The sequence below is a fragment of the Panulirus ornatus genome, chromosome 36 (genome assembly GCF_036320965.1).
Source record: "Panulirus ornatus isolate Po-2019 chromosome 36, ASM3632096v1, whole genome shotgun sequence".
NCBI lineage: Eukaryota > Metazoa > Arthropoda > Malacostraca > Decapoda > Palinuridae > Panulirus > Panulirus ornatus.
Genome location: NC_092259.1, coordinates 8,404,183 through 8,420,049, shown reverse-complemented (window position 1 = coordinate 8,420,049; position 15,867 = coordinate 8,404,183). Strand labels below are relative to the sequence as shown.

The 15,867-nt window shown below is 40.0% G+C and overlaps 1 protein-coding gene across 2 annotated transcripts in view; it reads right to left on the bottom strand.

Moving 5' to 3' along the window:
* The window catches only part of LOC139760288 (uncharacterized), a 92,735-nt gene that overhangs the window by 11,548 nt on the left and 65,320 nt on the right, over positions 1-15,867 (bottom strand). For both annotated transcript variants that reach the window (XM_071683252.1, XM_071683251.1), the window contains exons 4-8: positions 13,847-14,004; positions 13,214-13,399; positions 11,124-11,266; positions 6,039-6,279; positions 306-716 (exon numbers count right to left, since the gene is read on the bottom strand). In XM_071683252.1, the coding sequence (XP_071539353.1) occupies positions 306-716; positions 6,039-6,279; positions 11,124-11,266; positions 13,214-13,399; positions 13,847-14,004 (1,139 nt within the window). The remainder of the gene's footprint in view (positions 1-305; positions 717-6,038; positions 6,280-11,123; positions 11,267-13,213; positions 13,400-13,846; positions 14,005-15,867) is intronic.

The following is a 15,867-nucleotide window of genomic DNA, read 5'->3' as shown; positions in this document are numbered from 1 at the left end:
ACAATAATGTTACTTAATTTTTCTTGGTTGAAGCCCATGATCTGCAAATTCTGAGGTATCAGGCTACCAGAAGAAAAAGGAGTGTGATGTCATTTCTGTGCGGTCTCCGACTTGTTGAAGGTGGAACTAAGTAAGCATGCTGCCGTTGCCATGGCTAAGTAGACAAAGAAAGGTAAGGAAGGTTAGTGCTTCTCACCACAAATACTTTAAGTTGGAAGGTCCTACCTTGATGATCTTACAGTGCATCCCTGAAAATATCTCATGCTTGCAGGACAGAACTCAGAGGAGAAAAACATGTTCCTTACCTCTGAGATAAGTGGTAACACAACACCAGATAATATGCTAGTTGGTGGAGGAGGAGATTTTGCCCGTGGAGGCTGTGGGTGCGAAGAACTGAGACGATGTTCTGGCCGCCTTACTTCCCGACCATCTACTAAACTTGATCTATTGTCCCTTGGATGATGTAATTCTCGACTGTGACGTCTATCATTGAATTCATTTCTGTCCGGACGGTCACTGTCATTCCTATGATCGTCTACATCAATTCTCATATCTGTTAGTTCTCGTGAGAGACGCCTATCATCACCATTAGTATGTGGTTCACTAGATCGTGGAGATATGTCCATGTCTCTAGAATTTCTGTGATCCATGTGACGAGAATCTCTGCGTTTCTCATTTTCATTTGGAGGTGGTGGTGCTACAGATGTTGGACGTGTCTGTAAAAAAAGTGAAAATTTAACTTTCCTCAAATTCAGATTTCATATTTCTATTTTTCCACACTAGTTTGCCATTTCTAATCTTAGTTAAATTGCACCAAGAACAGCCTCATTTGCTATCATCCTAGCTGTCATGTGTAATGCACAAAAACTACATCTCCCTATCCAGAACCAGGCCCCACAGACCTTTCCAAGATTTCCTACCATTGTTTCATATCTCCTGGTAGAGTCTATCAACAGTATCATAGACCCCAGTATACCACATCACACCAATTCACTCTATCCTGTGCATGCCTTTCACCCTCCTGCATGTTCATACCCTGTGCACTCAAATTTATTTAATCTCCATTTCCGACTTGGTCTCCCATTTCTGCTTATCCAATCCACCTATGACACTTATATCCTCTTTATCAACCTCTCCTCACTCATTCTCTCAATGCCTAAACCATTTTAGCACAACCTCTTCAGCTCTCTCAGCCATACTCTTCTTATTACCACACCTTTCTCTTATCCTATCATTGCTTACCCAATCAACCCTCATCACACCACATATTATCCTCAAGCTTTCACCCTTTTCTGTATATTCTCATCTATAACCTATGTCTTGCATCCATACAACACCGTTGGGGCTACAATACTTTCATACATATTTCTGACTGCCCAGATAGTGATTTCTCTCTCCACACATTCCTCAGTGCTCCCATAACCTTCATCCTCTCACCCATCCTTTGAATCACTTTAGCCTTCATGGTCCCAATGGTTCTCTGCCATGTCCACTCCCAGGTCTCTATTACACTTCCCTTCCTCCATGTCTTCTCTATACAAGCTCACATTCTAACTCACCTTTCTCTGCACTGCTAAACATAATCAACTGTGCTTTTATCCACATTTACTCTCAACCTTCTCCTTTCACAAACTCTCCCAAACTCAAGAGAATTTGTTGCAGTTTCTCTTAAATTTGCCACCAGCATCATGTCATCAGCAAACTCCCAGGGTCCCTCAACCCTAACAGAATGCACACCTGCCCTTCTCTCCAAGATCTTCACTTTTACCTTCCTCAGCACCCAATCTATAAAGAAATCAGCCATGGAGACATTACACATCCCTGCTGCAAACTCATCTTCTCTTGAAACCATTCTCCTTCCTCTCTACCTACTAGTTTGCACATCCTACTTTCGAACTGTTTTAATTCATTCTATCCCATGCAAGCCTTTCATCATCCTCAATATTCAGGCCGTGACCACCCAAAATCTTTTTCACTTCATCTTTCCATCTCTAATTTGGTCTCCCCCTTCTTGTCCTCTACACTTCTGACACACACACACACACACATATATTTTGGTCACGGTGGTGTGCGAAGTGAGAGGGTCGTGAACAATGGTTTGGTAAACAGAGAAGAGGTAGTGAAGGCTTTGCGGAAGATGAAAGCTGGCAAGGCGGCAGGTTTGGATGGTACTGCAGGGGAATTTATATGAAAAAAAAAAGGGGGAGGGGGTGACTTGTTGATTGGTTGGTAAGGATATTCAATTTATGTATGGTTCACGGTGAAGTGCCTGAGGACTGACGGAATGCATGCATAGTGCCATTGTACAAAGGCAAAGGGGATAAAGATGAATGTTCAAATTACAGAGGTATAGTTTGTTGAGTATTCCTGGGAAATTATATGGGAGGGTATTGATTGTGAGGGTAAAGGCATGTAGAGAGCATCAGATTGGGGAAGAGCAGTGTAGTTTCAGAGGTGGTAGAGGATGTGTGGATCAGGTGTTTGCTTTGAAGAATGTATGTAAGAAATACTTAGAAAAACAGATGGATTTGTATGTAGCATTTATAGATCTGGAGAAGGCATATGATAGGGTTGATGGAGATGCGTTGTGAAAGGTATTAAGAGTATATGGTTAGGGAGGTAAGTTGCTAGAAGCAGTGAAAAGTTTTTACCAAGGATGTAAGGCATGTGTGCAAGTAGGAAGACAGGAAAGTGACTGGTTCCCAGTGAAGGTTGGTTTGCGGCCAGGGAGCGTGATGTCTCCATGGTTGTTTAATGTGTTTATGGATGGGGTGGTTAGGGAGGTGAATATAAGAGTTTTGGAAAGAAGGACAAGTATGCAGTCTGTTGTGGATGAGAGGGCTTGGAAACTGAGTCAGTTGTTGTTCGCTGATAATATAGCGCTAGCGGCTGATTCGGGTGAGAAACTGCAGAAGCTGGTGACTGAGTTTGGTAGTGTGTGAGAGAAGAAAGCTAAGAGTAAATGTGAATAAGAGCAAGGTTACTAGCTTCAGTACGGTTGAGGGACAAGTTAATTGGGAGGTAAGTTTGAATGGAGAAAAACTGGAGGGAGTGAAGTGTTTTTGAATATCTGGGAAAGGATTTAGCAGTGGATGGAACCATGGAATGGGAAGTGAGTCACAAGGTGGGTTAGGGGGTGAAGGTTCTAGGAGCGTTGAAGAATGTGTGGAAGGTGAGAACGATATCTCAGAGAGCAAAAATGGGTATATTCAAAGGAATAGTGGTTCCAATAATGTTATATGGTTGCAAGGCATGGGCTATAGATAGGGTTGTGCAGAGGAGGGTGGATGTGTTGGAAATAAAATGTTTGAGGACAATAAGTGGTGTGAGATGGTTTGATCGAGTAAGTGAGACGTGTGATAATAAAGAGTGTGGTTGAGAGAAAAGAAGAGGGTGTATTGAAATGGTTTGGTCATATGGAGAGAATGAGTGAGGAAAGATTGACAAAGAGGATATATGTGTCAGTGGTGTAGGGAATGAGAGAAGTGGGAGATCAAACTGGGGATGGAAGGACGGAGTGAAAAAGATTTTGAGCGATCGGGGCCTGTACATACAGGGGGGTGAAAGGCATGCAAGGAATAGAGTGAATTATATTGATGTGGTATACCAAGGTGGACGTGCTGTTAATGGACTGAACCAGGGCATTTGAAGTGTCTGGGGTAAACCATGGAAAGTTTTGTGGGGCCTGGATGTGGAGTGGGAGCTGTGGTTTCAGTGCATTACACATGACAATTAGAGACATAGTGTGAACGAATATGGTTTTTTTTCTTTTCCTAGCACTACCTCATGCGCACGGGGGGGAGAGGGGGTGCCATTTCATGTGAGGTGGGGTGGCGAGCGACGGGAATGGATGAAGGCAGCAAGTATGAATGTGTTCATGTGTATATATATATCTGTATATGTGACTCCTTCTTGTTTCCTCTTTTAGAAGGTTAAAATACAAGGACGGGAGGGTTTCTAGCCCCCTGCTCCCGTCCCCTTTAGTCGCCTTCTACGACATGTGAGGAATGCGTGGGAAGTATTCTTTCTCCCCTATCTCCAGGGATAAAAGGAGCTGTGGTTTCGGTGCATTATTACATGACAGCTAGAAACTGAGTGTGAACGAATGTGGCCTTTCTTGTCTTTTCCTAGCTCTACCTCGCGCACATGAGGGGGGAGGGGGTTGTTATATCATGTGTGGTGGGGTGGCGATGGGAATGAATAAAGGCAGACGGTATGAATTATGTACATGTATATATATGTATATGTTTGTGTGTGTATATATATATGTATATGTTGAGACGTATAGGTATGTATATTTGCGTGTGTGGATGAGTATGTATATACATGTGTATGTGGGTGGGTTGGGCCATTCTTTTGTCTGTTTCCTTGCACTACCTCGCTAATGCGGGAGACAGTGACAAAGCAAAATAAATAATAAATAAATGAATAAAACTTTTGTTGGGTTATCCTGAGTAGATCAACAAAATCTGATAATTGGTAGTCTTTTTGATTCTCTGATGAAAAAAAAACAAAAAAAACAGCAGTCAAGGTTGGGCTGTATCATCTTTGTGATATCAATATTGAGCCTCAAGTGACACCCACAATCAAGTTCATTTTTTCTAATATGCCCTCTTGTTCCATTAATATATGTCAAAAAAAAATCATTCTAACTACAGACTTCTGCCATGAAGTGGTATGGTGCTAAATAACAATCCCCTAAAGTGAAGTTTTTCGCTTTCATCAATCATATAGCCTATAAAATATGCTTTTGGAGATTGGGGGAGAGAGGGGCAAGCATGCAATCTGTTGTGGATGAAAGTGCTTGGGAAGTGAGTCAGTTGTTTGCTGATGATACAGTGCTGGTGGCTGATTCAAGCGAGAAACTGCTGAAGATGGTGACTGAGTTTGGTAAAGTAAGTGAAAGAAGAAAGCTGAGAGTAAATGTAAATAAGAGCAAGGTTATTAGGTACAGTAGGGTTGAGGGACAAGTCAACTGGGAGGTAAGTTTGAATGGAGAAAAACTGGAGGAAGTTTAGTGATTTAGATATCTGGGAGTGGACTTGGCAGCGGATGGAACCATGGAAGCAGAAGTGAGTCACAGGGTGAGGGAGGGGGCAAAAGTTCTGGGTGCGTTGAAAAACGTGTGGAAGGTGAGAAATTATGTCGGAAAGCAAAAACGGGTATGTTATATGTTATATGGGTGTGAGGTGTGGGCTACAGATAGATTTGTGCGGAGGATGATGGATGTGCTGGAAATGAGATGTTTGAGGACAAGATGTGGTGTGAGGTGGTTTGATCAAGTAAGTAATGAAAGGGTAAGAGAGATGTGTGGTAATTAAAAGAGTGTGGTTGAGAGAGCAGAAGAGGGTGTTTTGAAATGGTCTGGTCACATGGAGAGAATGAGTGAGGAAAGATTGACAAAGAGGATATATGTGTCAGAGATGGAGGGAACGAGGAGAAGTGGGAGACCAAATTGGAGGTGGAAGGATAGAGTGAAAAACATTTTGAGCGACCAGGGTCTGAACATGCAGGAGGGTGAAAGGCGTGCAAGGAATAGAGTGAATTGGAACGATGTGGTATACTGGGGTCGACGTGCTGTCAACGGATTGACCTAAGGGATGTGAAGTGTCTGGGGTAAACCATGGAAAGTTTTGTGGGGCCTGGATGTGGAAAGGGAGCTGTGGTTTCAGTGCATTATACATGACAGCTAGAGACTTTGTGTGACCAAATGTGGCCTTTGTTGTCCTTTCCTTGCGCTACCTTGCGCACATGCAGGGGGAGGGGTTGTCATTTCATGTGTGGCAGCGTGGCGACGGGAATGAGTGAAGGCAGCAAGTATGAATTGTGTACATGTGTATATATGTATATGTCTATGTATATATACGTATACATTGAAATGTATAGGTATGTATATGTGTGTGTGTGGACGTGTATGTATATGCATATGTATGTGGGTGGGTTGGGCCATTTTTCATCTGTTTCCTTGCACTACCTCGCTAACGCGGAAGACAGCGACAAAGTATAATAAATATAAAAAATACTATGCTGCTACTCACTGGTGATGATGTCTTTTCTCTATAAATGACACCATTATTTTCTTTGGGTGGAGAATGAGCCATTGAAGGAACAGATGAGGCTGGCACACTGTTATATGGAGGTGGAGGAGATGATGATAGTGGTGAGGTGGTGGATGGAAGCCCCTCCTGTATACTGGTAGGAGACAACCCACCAGGAGGACCCTTCACTGTCATAATCCATGCTGGGTCTTCAACGTCACTTTCAACCCGACTGTCTTCACTGCAAAGAAATATCATATACTTAGTTTTATTCTAGTATATCTTAATAATAATTCATCAACAGGCAAGAAAAAAAAATAAAAAATCATGCCCTACCATACTACAAAGAATGGTAACACTACATGAGAAATATTTAAATGGAAATAACCACCTTTGATATACATAATAGAGGAAGCCACACTACCATATGTGCATGTCCATAATGTTGAGCCCTGATCTAATTGACAGTGATACATACTTTTAATAAGAAAACTTGTTTTCTTTGAGCATGAGGTGAGAAAACACTAGAACTGTGCTGTCAAGTATTGAGGGAATATATGATTTCTTCCAAATTACCTCTATGGAGAAACAGGAGTGAAGCATAATTCTAACTTGTTTTCCTTAAACTTGAGGAAACATTAGAGCTGAAAAACTGTTTATGGAACAAAGAGGGCTGTCAAGTACTGAAGGAAGATATAACTGCCACATCATCTCTGAAGTGAGACAAGAATGTGCATTTCTGGCACTTGTCAATACCTGTAAAAACTAGATACTCAGTCAGCTGTGGATTCTATTCAATGCCAGTAATTCTATGGTTAGGTGAAGCAATGAACACAGCCAAATCTACATTTTGTGCTTGATTTTGAGGAATAAATGAGTAGGTGCACCTTTGCACTGGAAAGTTTCTGGAGACTGCTGTTAGTTCTGTTCAAGTATGTGGTGAGGTTCACCTATACAAGCAATAAGGCCAAGAGAAATGATGGTTCCAATAAAAAGTCTAATGGCAACTTGAAACTGAGTCTCATAATTCATATGCTCAAACAGAATACTTAGCAATGATGCTACCTAAAAGCAGAAAAAAGGTGCATATTTCTAAGAAGCTTGTGTTTCTATCTTAGCTTACAGATCAGACTCAAACTGCAACAAAAAGACTGATTTTATATGAATAATTTAGAACCAAGCCCCTTTCCATGATCAAAAATATTTGATTAACTATCAAAATGAAATTACAGCAAAAAAATGTATATAATCTAGTACATGCCAATCTGGGGACACCAATTGTGGTATTGTACACACAAAGCTACACTCAGGAGGAAATACATACAGAGTTCTGAAAATAACAACTCTCAGTGAAGAACATCAACAAGATGACTACATTCATCCTGATTAAATCTTCTCTATGTATCAAATATTTACATATTTCTGGTGGTAACTTTGTACTCATCATCCAACCATGATTACTATCGGATGTCATCAGTAATATCTTGTATGTGTCACAGTTTCACAAATTATTCCACATGGTGAAAATCTTGTAAAGGTCTCCTTGACATCTCCACCCAGAAGGACCAAAGAATGGAGGAAACATGGGCTGTAACATCTCATAATGATGAATGGAATTCCACTATTACATTAAAGGTTGGATGTTTCACCTCAAGGTAGAAGTGACTGATTAACATCCCAGCTGCAGTGAATGGATTACAGCATACTGATCTATCAAAAGGATATATTTTGAATGGTGGAAAGGATGTTTACATGAAAGTTTGCTCAAGGTGACCATCAATTGTGAGTCAAGAGTCTCTACTGAAGGGTTACTTAAATACACTACTTTAACATAAAGTTTATACAAAAGTTTCACACTGCTTAAAAGGGTGCAAGGTAGCTTTTTGTTATATGTTAGCTGAGACGATACAGGGAGCTGAGGACATAATCAAGGCCATCCTATCAATGCTATGTATTCCCTAGCCTGAGCCAGGTAGCCATTTTATCGACCAACCCCTAGGGGTACATGAACAGCTGGGATGACTGTACGATCCACTGCCGTAACCAGGATTTCAACCTATGCTCTTGACCCAGGGCAGCCCATGAATATGTCACAGTCAGGAACGCTAATTGTACAGACAACTTGCAGGTATACATGAAATTCATGTATACCTGCAAAATGTTTCCAGCTTGAAGCTAACAAAGAGGATATATGCATCAGAAGTGAAGGGAACATGGAAAAAGTTGAGACTGAATTGGAAGGCTGGAGTAAAAAAAGACCATGAATGCTTGGGGCCTGAACATGCAGAAGGGTAAAAAAGACCGGATATGAGTGAACTGGAGGAATGTGGCATACAGGGGGAGAAATGCTGTTAATGGACTAGACCAAGGCATATGAATCAGCCAGAGGAAACCACCAACCACCAAAAGGTCTGTTGGGCCTGTTTGTATACAGGGGCTTTTGGTTTTGATGCATTATCGATAACATCTAGCAAATGGGTATAATATGCAAATAACGCTTTCTTCGTCTGTTCCTGACACTACCTCACAAATGCAAGAAATGGATATTATTAAGTGGGAGAGAAAGAAGTATGCTAGTTTAAGAACATTAACCAAGGAACAAATAAAAGAGCAATAGTATGTAAATTAGCATTCCATGATGCTAAAATTATTGATCATAATACATTAATAAAAAGCTCTTTCCTATTACATACTAGTTTTAAGAGGAAAGAGCTATTTTGTAATTACTACAGAAAATAACCAGTGCAACAGTTGTCTAATAAATAGGCATTTATTTTTACCACTGCAGTGTCTCATAGTATTTATTTTATTTTGCTTTGTCGCTGTCTCCCGCCTTAGTGAGGTAGCGCAAGGAAACAGACGAAAGAATGGCCCAACCCACCCACATACACATGTATATACATACACATCCACACACACATCTCAACGTATACATATATATATACACACAGACATACACATATATACACACGTACATAATACATACTGTCTGCCTTTATTCATTCCCATCGCCACCCCGCCACACATGAAATAACAACCCCCTCCCCCCTCATGTGTACAAGGTAGCGCTAGGAAAAGACAACAAAGGCCCCATTCATTCACACTCAGTCTCTAGCTGTCATGTAATAGTGCACCAAAACCACAGTTCCCTTTCCACATCCAGGCCCCACAGAACTTTCCATGGTTTACGCCACACGCTTCACATGCCCTGGTTCAATCCATTGACAGCACGTCCACCCCGGTATACCACATTATTCCAATTCACTCTATTATTTGCACGCCTTTCACTCTCCTGCATGTTCAGGCCCTAATCACTCAAAATCTTTTTCACTCCATCCTCCAATTTGGTCTCCCACTTCTCGTTCCCTCCACCTCTGACACATGTATCCACTTGGTCAATCTTTCCTCACTCATTCTCTCCATGTGACCAAACCATTTCAAAACACCCTCTTCTGCTCTCTCAGCCACACTCTTTTATTACCACACATCTCTCTTATCCTATTATTACTTACTTGATCAAACCACCTCACACCACATATTGTCCTCAAACATCTCATTTCCAGCACATCCACCTCCTCCGCACGACTCTATCCATAGCCCACACCTCGCAACCATATAACATTGATGGAACCGCTATTCCTTCAAACATACCCATTTTTGCTTTCCGAGATAATGTTCTCGACTTCCACACATTCTTCAACGCTCACAGAACTTTCTCCCCCTCCCCCACCTTATGATTCACTTCTGCTTCCATGGTTCCATCCGCTGCCAAATCCACTCCCAGATATCTAAAACACTTCACTTCCTCCTGTTTTTCTCCAATCAAACTTACCTCTCAATTGACTTGTCCCTCAACCCTACTGTACCTAATAACCTTGCTCTTATTCACATTTACTCTCATAGTAATGTAACATTTTCCAGTGTTAGAGGGTACCTACAAATGTAAAATAACATCTTTCAGAATGGCATGGAAGTCTTATACATACATAATAACATTATGAAGTTTTATTGTTTTCATTCATGCTAATATATAATGATATTACCCATTAACATCTTTCATGTCTAAAATTCTTAATTTTGTAAATATTAATGCTTATGTTATAAATTTCTACAGCTCTCATTTTTCGTAATGAGCTTTAAATATCTACTTTCATGGAATGAATAAAAACTGCAACAAGCAAGCCTTTCAACTGTTCATACCATTTCCTATTAAATAAAATGGCTCTCAGAGCACCAGTAATTATACACCCTTGCACAACTCCCATCTTGAAATTTTTCCAATGCCAAATGTACTAAATATTTGTTGTAACTATATTACCTCATTGTGCATGTCTATACCATTAAAACAGACATTACACATGGATTAACTTTATGAAAAAAATCATTATCATATCTACAATCAATCTTGATTCTTTTTCAGCAAACACTGCCAATCATTAACCCATCAAACAAAATAATGACCCATTTCAAATGACAATAACCTCTACTCTGTGCCACCATGATAAACAGATACCCCAAATTCAATCACTAACATTTTCAAGTATATCCTACCTAAAATGTTAACAAGTGTGAATGGTGTCACACTGCTCTAATGTCATCTCATTTTTACTGCAAACCATTTGCTCATAACACACTTTTCCAGTACACACACTACTTTCTGTATAAAGACTCAGCAGCAGTACCATAAAACATACACATTATCATCCAACTGCAGTAAAATCAATAATTTGTAGGGTTCAAACTGTCTATCTATGTCCCTGATGCCCATCCCCTACAGGGAACTTCAAGGGGGTGCCCACAGCAAAAAAGGCTCCATAACTGGTGAACTCTAGTGCTTCTTCTTACCCTTGAATGCCTACCCCTTAAAAGACCACTGGCAGAGGCAACTCTAGCACAGGGTTTCCAGAGGCTCCTACCTAATGTTCCAACTAACTACTTCTACCTAAGGTATTTACCAAATGTTAGGTAGAGTTCAAACTATTCTAAAAATTATTACTAGGCACTTAATCCTCTTTAAGCATACCTCAATCATGAGTGAGTTTGAAAAGATTTTTCATTCAATACTTCCAAAACAGCAGCACTTACGAATCTGATGGATCTGAATCTGTATCCGTATCTGTGCAATTCTTCTTGTAGGCCTTGTATCTATCTATCAGGTCCATGAGGTAAGCATTCTTTTTGGCCTTGCGGATGAACTGAAACTTGAGCAATTCTTTGGCAGTTGGTCTCTGAAAATTAATAGAAATCAATAAATTTCATTATCTAATGACAAAAAAAATCTGGTACAAATACATAATAATGACATAAATGGACAAGTCTACAAGAGGATAAGGTGTGGCATTCGATTTCTGCAAATATACAGCATTAAAATCAGAGAGAGGTCACTAACTGGGAAGGTGAAAATGGTTATGTCTGAAAGTTGTATGGATGAGAGGCATGGGTTATTGATGAGAATGTATGGAAGAGAGTGAATCTCTTGGAAATAAAATTTTTGAAGACAATGTGGTGTGAGGAGGGTTAATCAGGTAATGATAGGGTAAGAAAAAGGTGTGGTAACAACAAGAGTACAGGACAAGCTAGGACTCTTCAATTATTCTCTACCACATACCAAATGACCACCTCCACCAAACTTTCCCTGGTGTGGAAATCTCAGGCAAACTCCCTAACCACTCACCCGAATAAGACCCCTGCCGACCACACTACATTTCATGATCTCTTAGGGAATACAGTCCACCAATCAACATATTATCTACATCACCACACTCATCTGTAACACTTCAGGATATGAATCACAACTGTCAGTTCTTTATGTAGTGATGAATCATTCATATTCCATCTGGCTGAAGATGGGCAGTGTTTGTGTGCCTGAAAAGACTCATGTATTTCCAGATTACAGTGAAAATGAATGTAGGATATTTAATCCAAACTTTGAAGGATATGTGAGAGAAATATTTGGACAAAAAGAACTTTCCTCTCAGTCAGTCTTTCTTAACTTATCTCTGCATGTCCATACTATTCTAGATTAACCTGGTCAGTTCTCTTCATCACACTAAGCCTACTACCTAACCTCTCCCTTACAATGTCATTCCTTACAAAATCAACCTGCCTCACATAACATATTGAGGATGTCCTCCGACATTTCATTCCAATATGTTTACTCTTTTCCATTCTTTTTGAACATACAGCCCAAGACTCACATTCACATTGCACAATCAGAAATACTATAACTTCAAACACACCAATCTTTTCCCAAAAAGACAATGACCTTTCATTCTACACTCCTTACTGCAGCCAGGACCTTAATCTCCTCTCCTACCCTCTGTCTTACCTTGGCTCTGTGATTATATCTGCTGCCCGGTCTATTACAAGGTGCATAGAGCACTCCACTTCCTCCACGTCCTTTCCATGATAACTTATTCTTCATCTATCTTGTCTCATCCCTTTGTTGCACCTCATCATCGAACTTTCATTCAAATTCACTTGCAACCATCTTTTTTTTTTCTACACTGACCAACATGGCATGAGCCAATCTATGCCATCTCAGGTATATATGATCATGAGAAAGAAGAATTAAGAAATTAATCAAGGCTTTGCAAATACTTGTAGGCCAAACTTTTAATGGATGAAAGGTTTTAAGAAGGGGTGAAAGACAAAAAGAAGAGAATCCCACAACTTCATGGATCAAAAACCAAAGGAGGTCTCAGAATAGTCAGTCCTTTCACATTCTCTACCAGAATCACTCGGCATCTTCTGGAATTTCTGTCATGCGTCTGCTACCAGAGCAAAATCATCCACAGCCAGCAACAGATTCACTTCCCACATACCCCTACCCCCTGCATGCCACAGACCCACCCCTTATCCTAAGATCCTTTAACTTCCACACCACCTTGTCCATAAACAGACTGAACAACTATGATCACTCATTTTCCTCCCTTGTCATTCATACACATGCCATGCTACCCGGTGAAAAATTCTCATTGCATTAACTTTCCACTCACCCTAAATATTCACAGCACCTTTTACAAGGCCTCTCTTTTAACTCTTCATTGGTAATATCTGTAAACTTTCCATATCAATTTCAATCCAACTTGGCCAAGCCAAATGCAATTAGACCAGAGTTTCTCCTATTAATATAATGCACAAGAAAAATTAAAATAAAAAAAAAAAATGCTTACATTTTCAGGGTCTTTATTTAAACATGCTTCAACAAACTCTTTAAAAGGTTTGCTATAGTTCCCTGTAAGCTGAGGAGGATTATTCTTAGGTATTAGAAAGAGGACTCTCATTGGGTGTAGGTCACTGTTAGGTGGCTCTCCCTTAGCGAGTTCAATGGCTGTAATTCCCAGCGACCAGATGTCTGCCTGTGAATGAAAGAAAATTATATTAACACCAGTTACCATTCAAAAGAAAATAATAATTTGTGCCCATTATGCCTCCTAACTAGAATTCTTCTTTTCAGTATAAATATCATTTATAAGTATTCACTAATTTTAAAGAAAATATAAAAATGCAAGAGAGTGCAGTTTACTTATGACTAAAAAGATTTAACTGGCAAGATCCTGAGATGGGAAGCCACATATGTCATGTTTGATAAAATAAATACACATTACTTGTATGTATCATATTTCCCATGATTATAACTACACTGTACTAAATTAGGCTTTTAACTGTGCAGCATACACCAAAGTACTACTCTATAATTTCAAAGGTACTTGTATTCATATCTGAAATCCATGGCAATTGTTATAAACTCCCTATTCAGCAAACATTTCATTTTTCCTCAAACATATAGAAATAGCATTTTGCACCTTAGAGTCGTATGCAGATTGTTTGATGACCTCAGGAGCCATCCAGAATGGTGTACCAACAAATGTATTTCTTTTACTTGTTGTGTTTGTTAATTGCCCTGCTACGCCAAAATCTGCTAGTTTCACATCTCCCATTTCACTCAGCAATACATTGGCAGCTGTAAATTAAAACTGGCATTAATTTTTAGTACAGCCAACAAATCCTACAATTAATAGTTATAAAACAGTAACTACCTTAGAAACAAAGTCATATATGCCATCTTAAACAGTTAATGTAGGGTAAGCAAAGCTGTCTTTTCTAAGCATAACTACATCTCAAACACTTTATTTTCACCTTACTATGTTCATGTTTTTTTTTTTTTTGCCGCTGTCTCCCGCGTTTGCGGGTTAGCGCAAGGAAACAGACGAAAGAAATGGCCCAACCCACCCCCATACACATGTATATACATACGTCCACACACGCAAATATACATACCTACACAGCTTTCCATGGTTTACCTTACCCCAGATGCTTCACATGCCCTGATTCAGTCCACTGACAGCACGTCAACCCCGGTATACCACATCGATCCAATTCACTCTATTCCTTGCCCTCCTTTCACCCTCCTGCATGTTCAGGCTCCGATCACACAAAATCTTTTTCACTCCATCTTTCCACCTCCAATTTGGTCTCCCACTTCTACTCGTTCCCTCCACCTCCGACACATATCCTCTTGGTCAATCTTTCCTCACTCATTCTCTCCATGTGCCCAAACCATTTCAAAACACCCTCTTCTGCTCTCTCAACCACGCTCTTTTTATTTCCACACATCTCTCTTACCCTTACATTACTTACTCGATCAAACCACCTCACACCACACATTGTCCTCAAACATCTCATTTCCAGCACATCCATCCTCCTGCGCACAACTCTATCCATAGCTCACGCCTCGCAACCATACAACATTGTTGGAACCACTATTCCTTCAAACATACCCATTTTTGCTTTCCGAGATAATGTTCACGACTTCCACACATTCTTCAAGGCTCCCAGGATTTTTGCCCCCTCCCCCACCCTATGATCCACTTCCGCTTCCATGGTTCCATCTGCTGCCAGATATATATATATATATACACACACACACACACACACACACATATATATATATATATATATATATATATATATATATATATATATATATATATATATATATATATATATGCTTCTGGCTTTTCCTTGCTGACACGGGATATATATATATATATATATATATATATATATATATATATATATATATATATATATATATATATATATATCTTTCTTTTTTCTTTCATACTATTCGCCATTTCCCGCATTAGCGAGGTAGCGTTAAGAACAGAGGACTGGGCCTTAGAGGGAATATCCTCACCTGGCCCCCTTCTCTGTTCCTTCTTTTGGAAAATTAAAAAAAAAAAAAAAACCGAGAGGGGAGGATTTCCAGCCACCCGCTCCCTCCGCTTTTAGTCACCTTCTACGACACGCAGGGAATACGTGGGAAGTATTCTTTCTCCCCTATCCCCAGGGATAACATATATATATATATATATATATATATATATATATATATATATATATATATATATATATATATATTATTTTTTTTTTATTATACTTTGTCGCTGTCTCCCGCGTTTGCGAGGTAGCGCAAGGAAACAGACGAAAGAAATGGCCCAACCCCGCCCCATACACATGTATATACATACGTCCACACACGCAAATATACATACCTACACAGCTTTCCATGGTTTACCCCAGATGCTTCACATGCCTTGATTCAATCCACTGACAGCACGTCAACCCTGGTATACCACATCGCTCCAATTCACTCTATTCCTTGCCCTCCTTTCACCCTCCTGCATGTTCAGGCCCCGATCACACAAAATCTTTTTCACTCCATCTTTCCACCTACAATTTGGTCTCCCTCTTCTCCTCGTTCCCTCCACCTCCGACACATATATCCTCTTGGTCAATCTTTCCTCACTCATTCTCTAGTTGT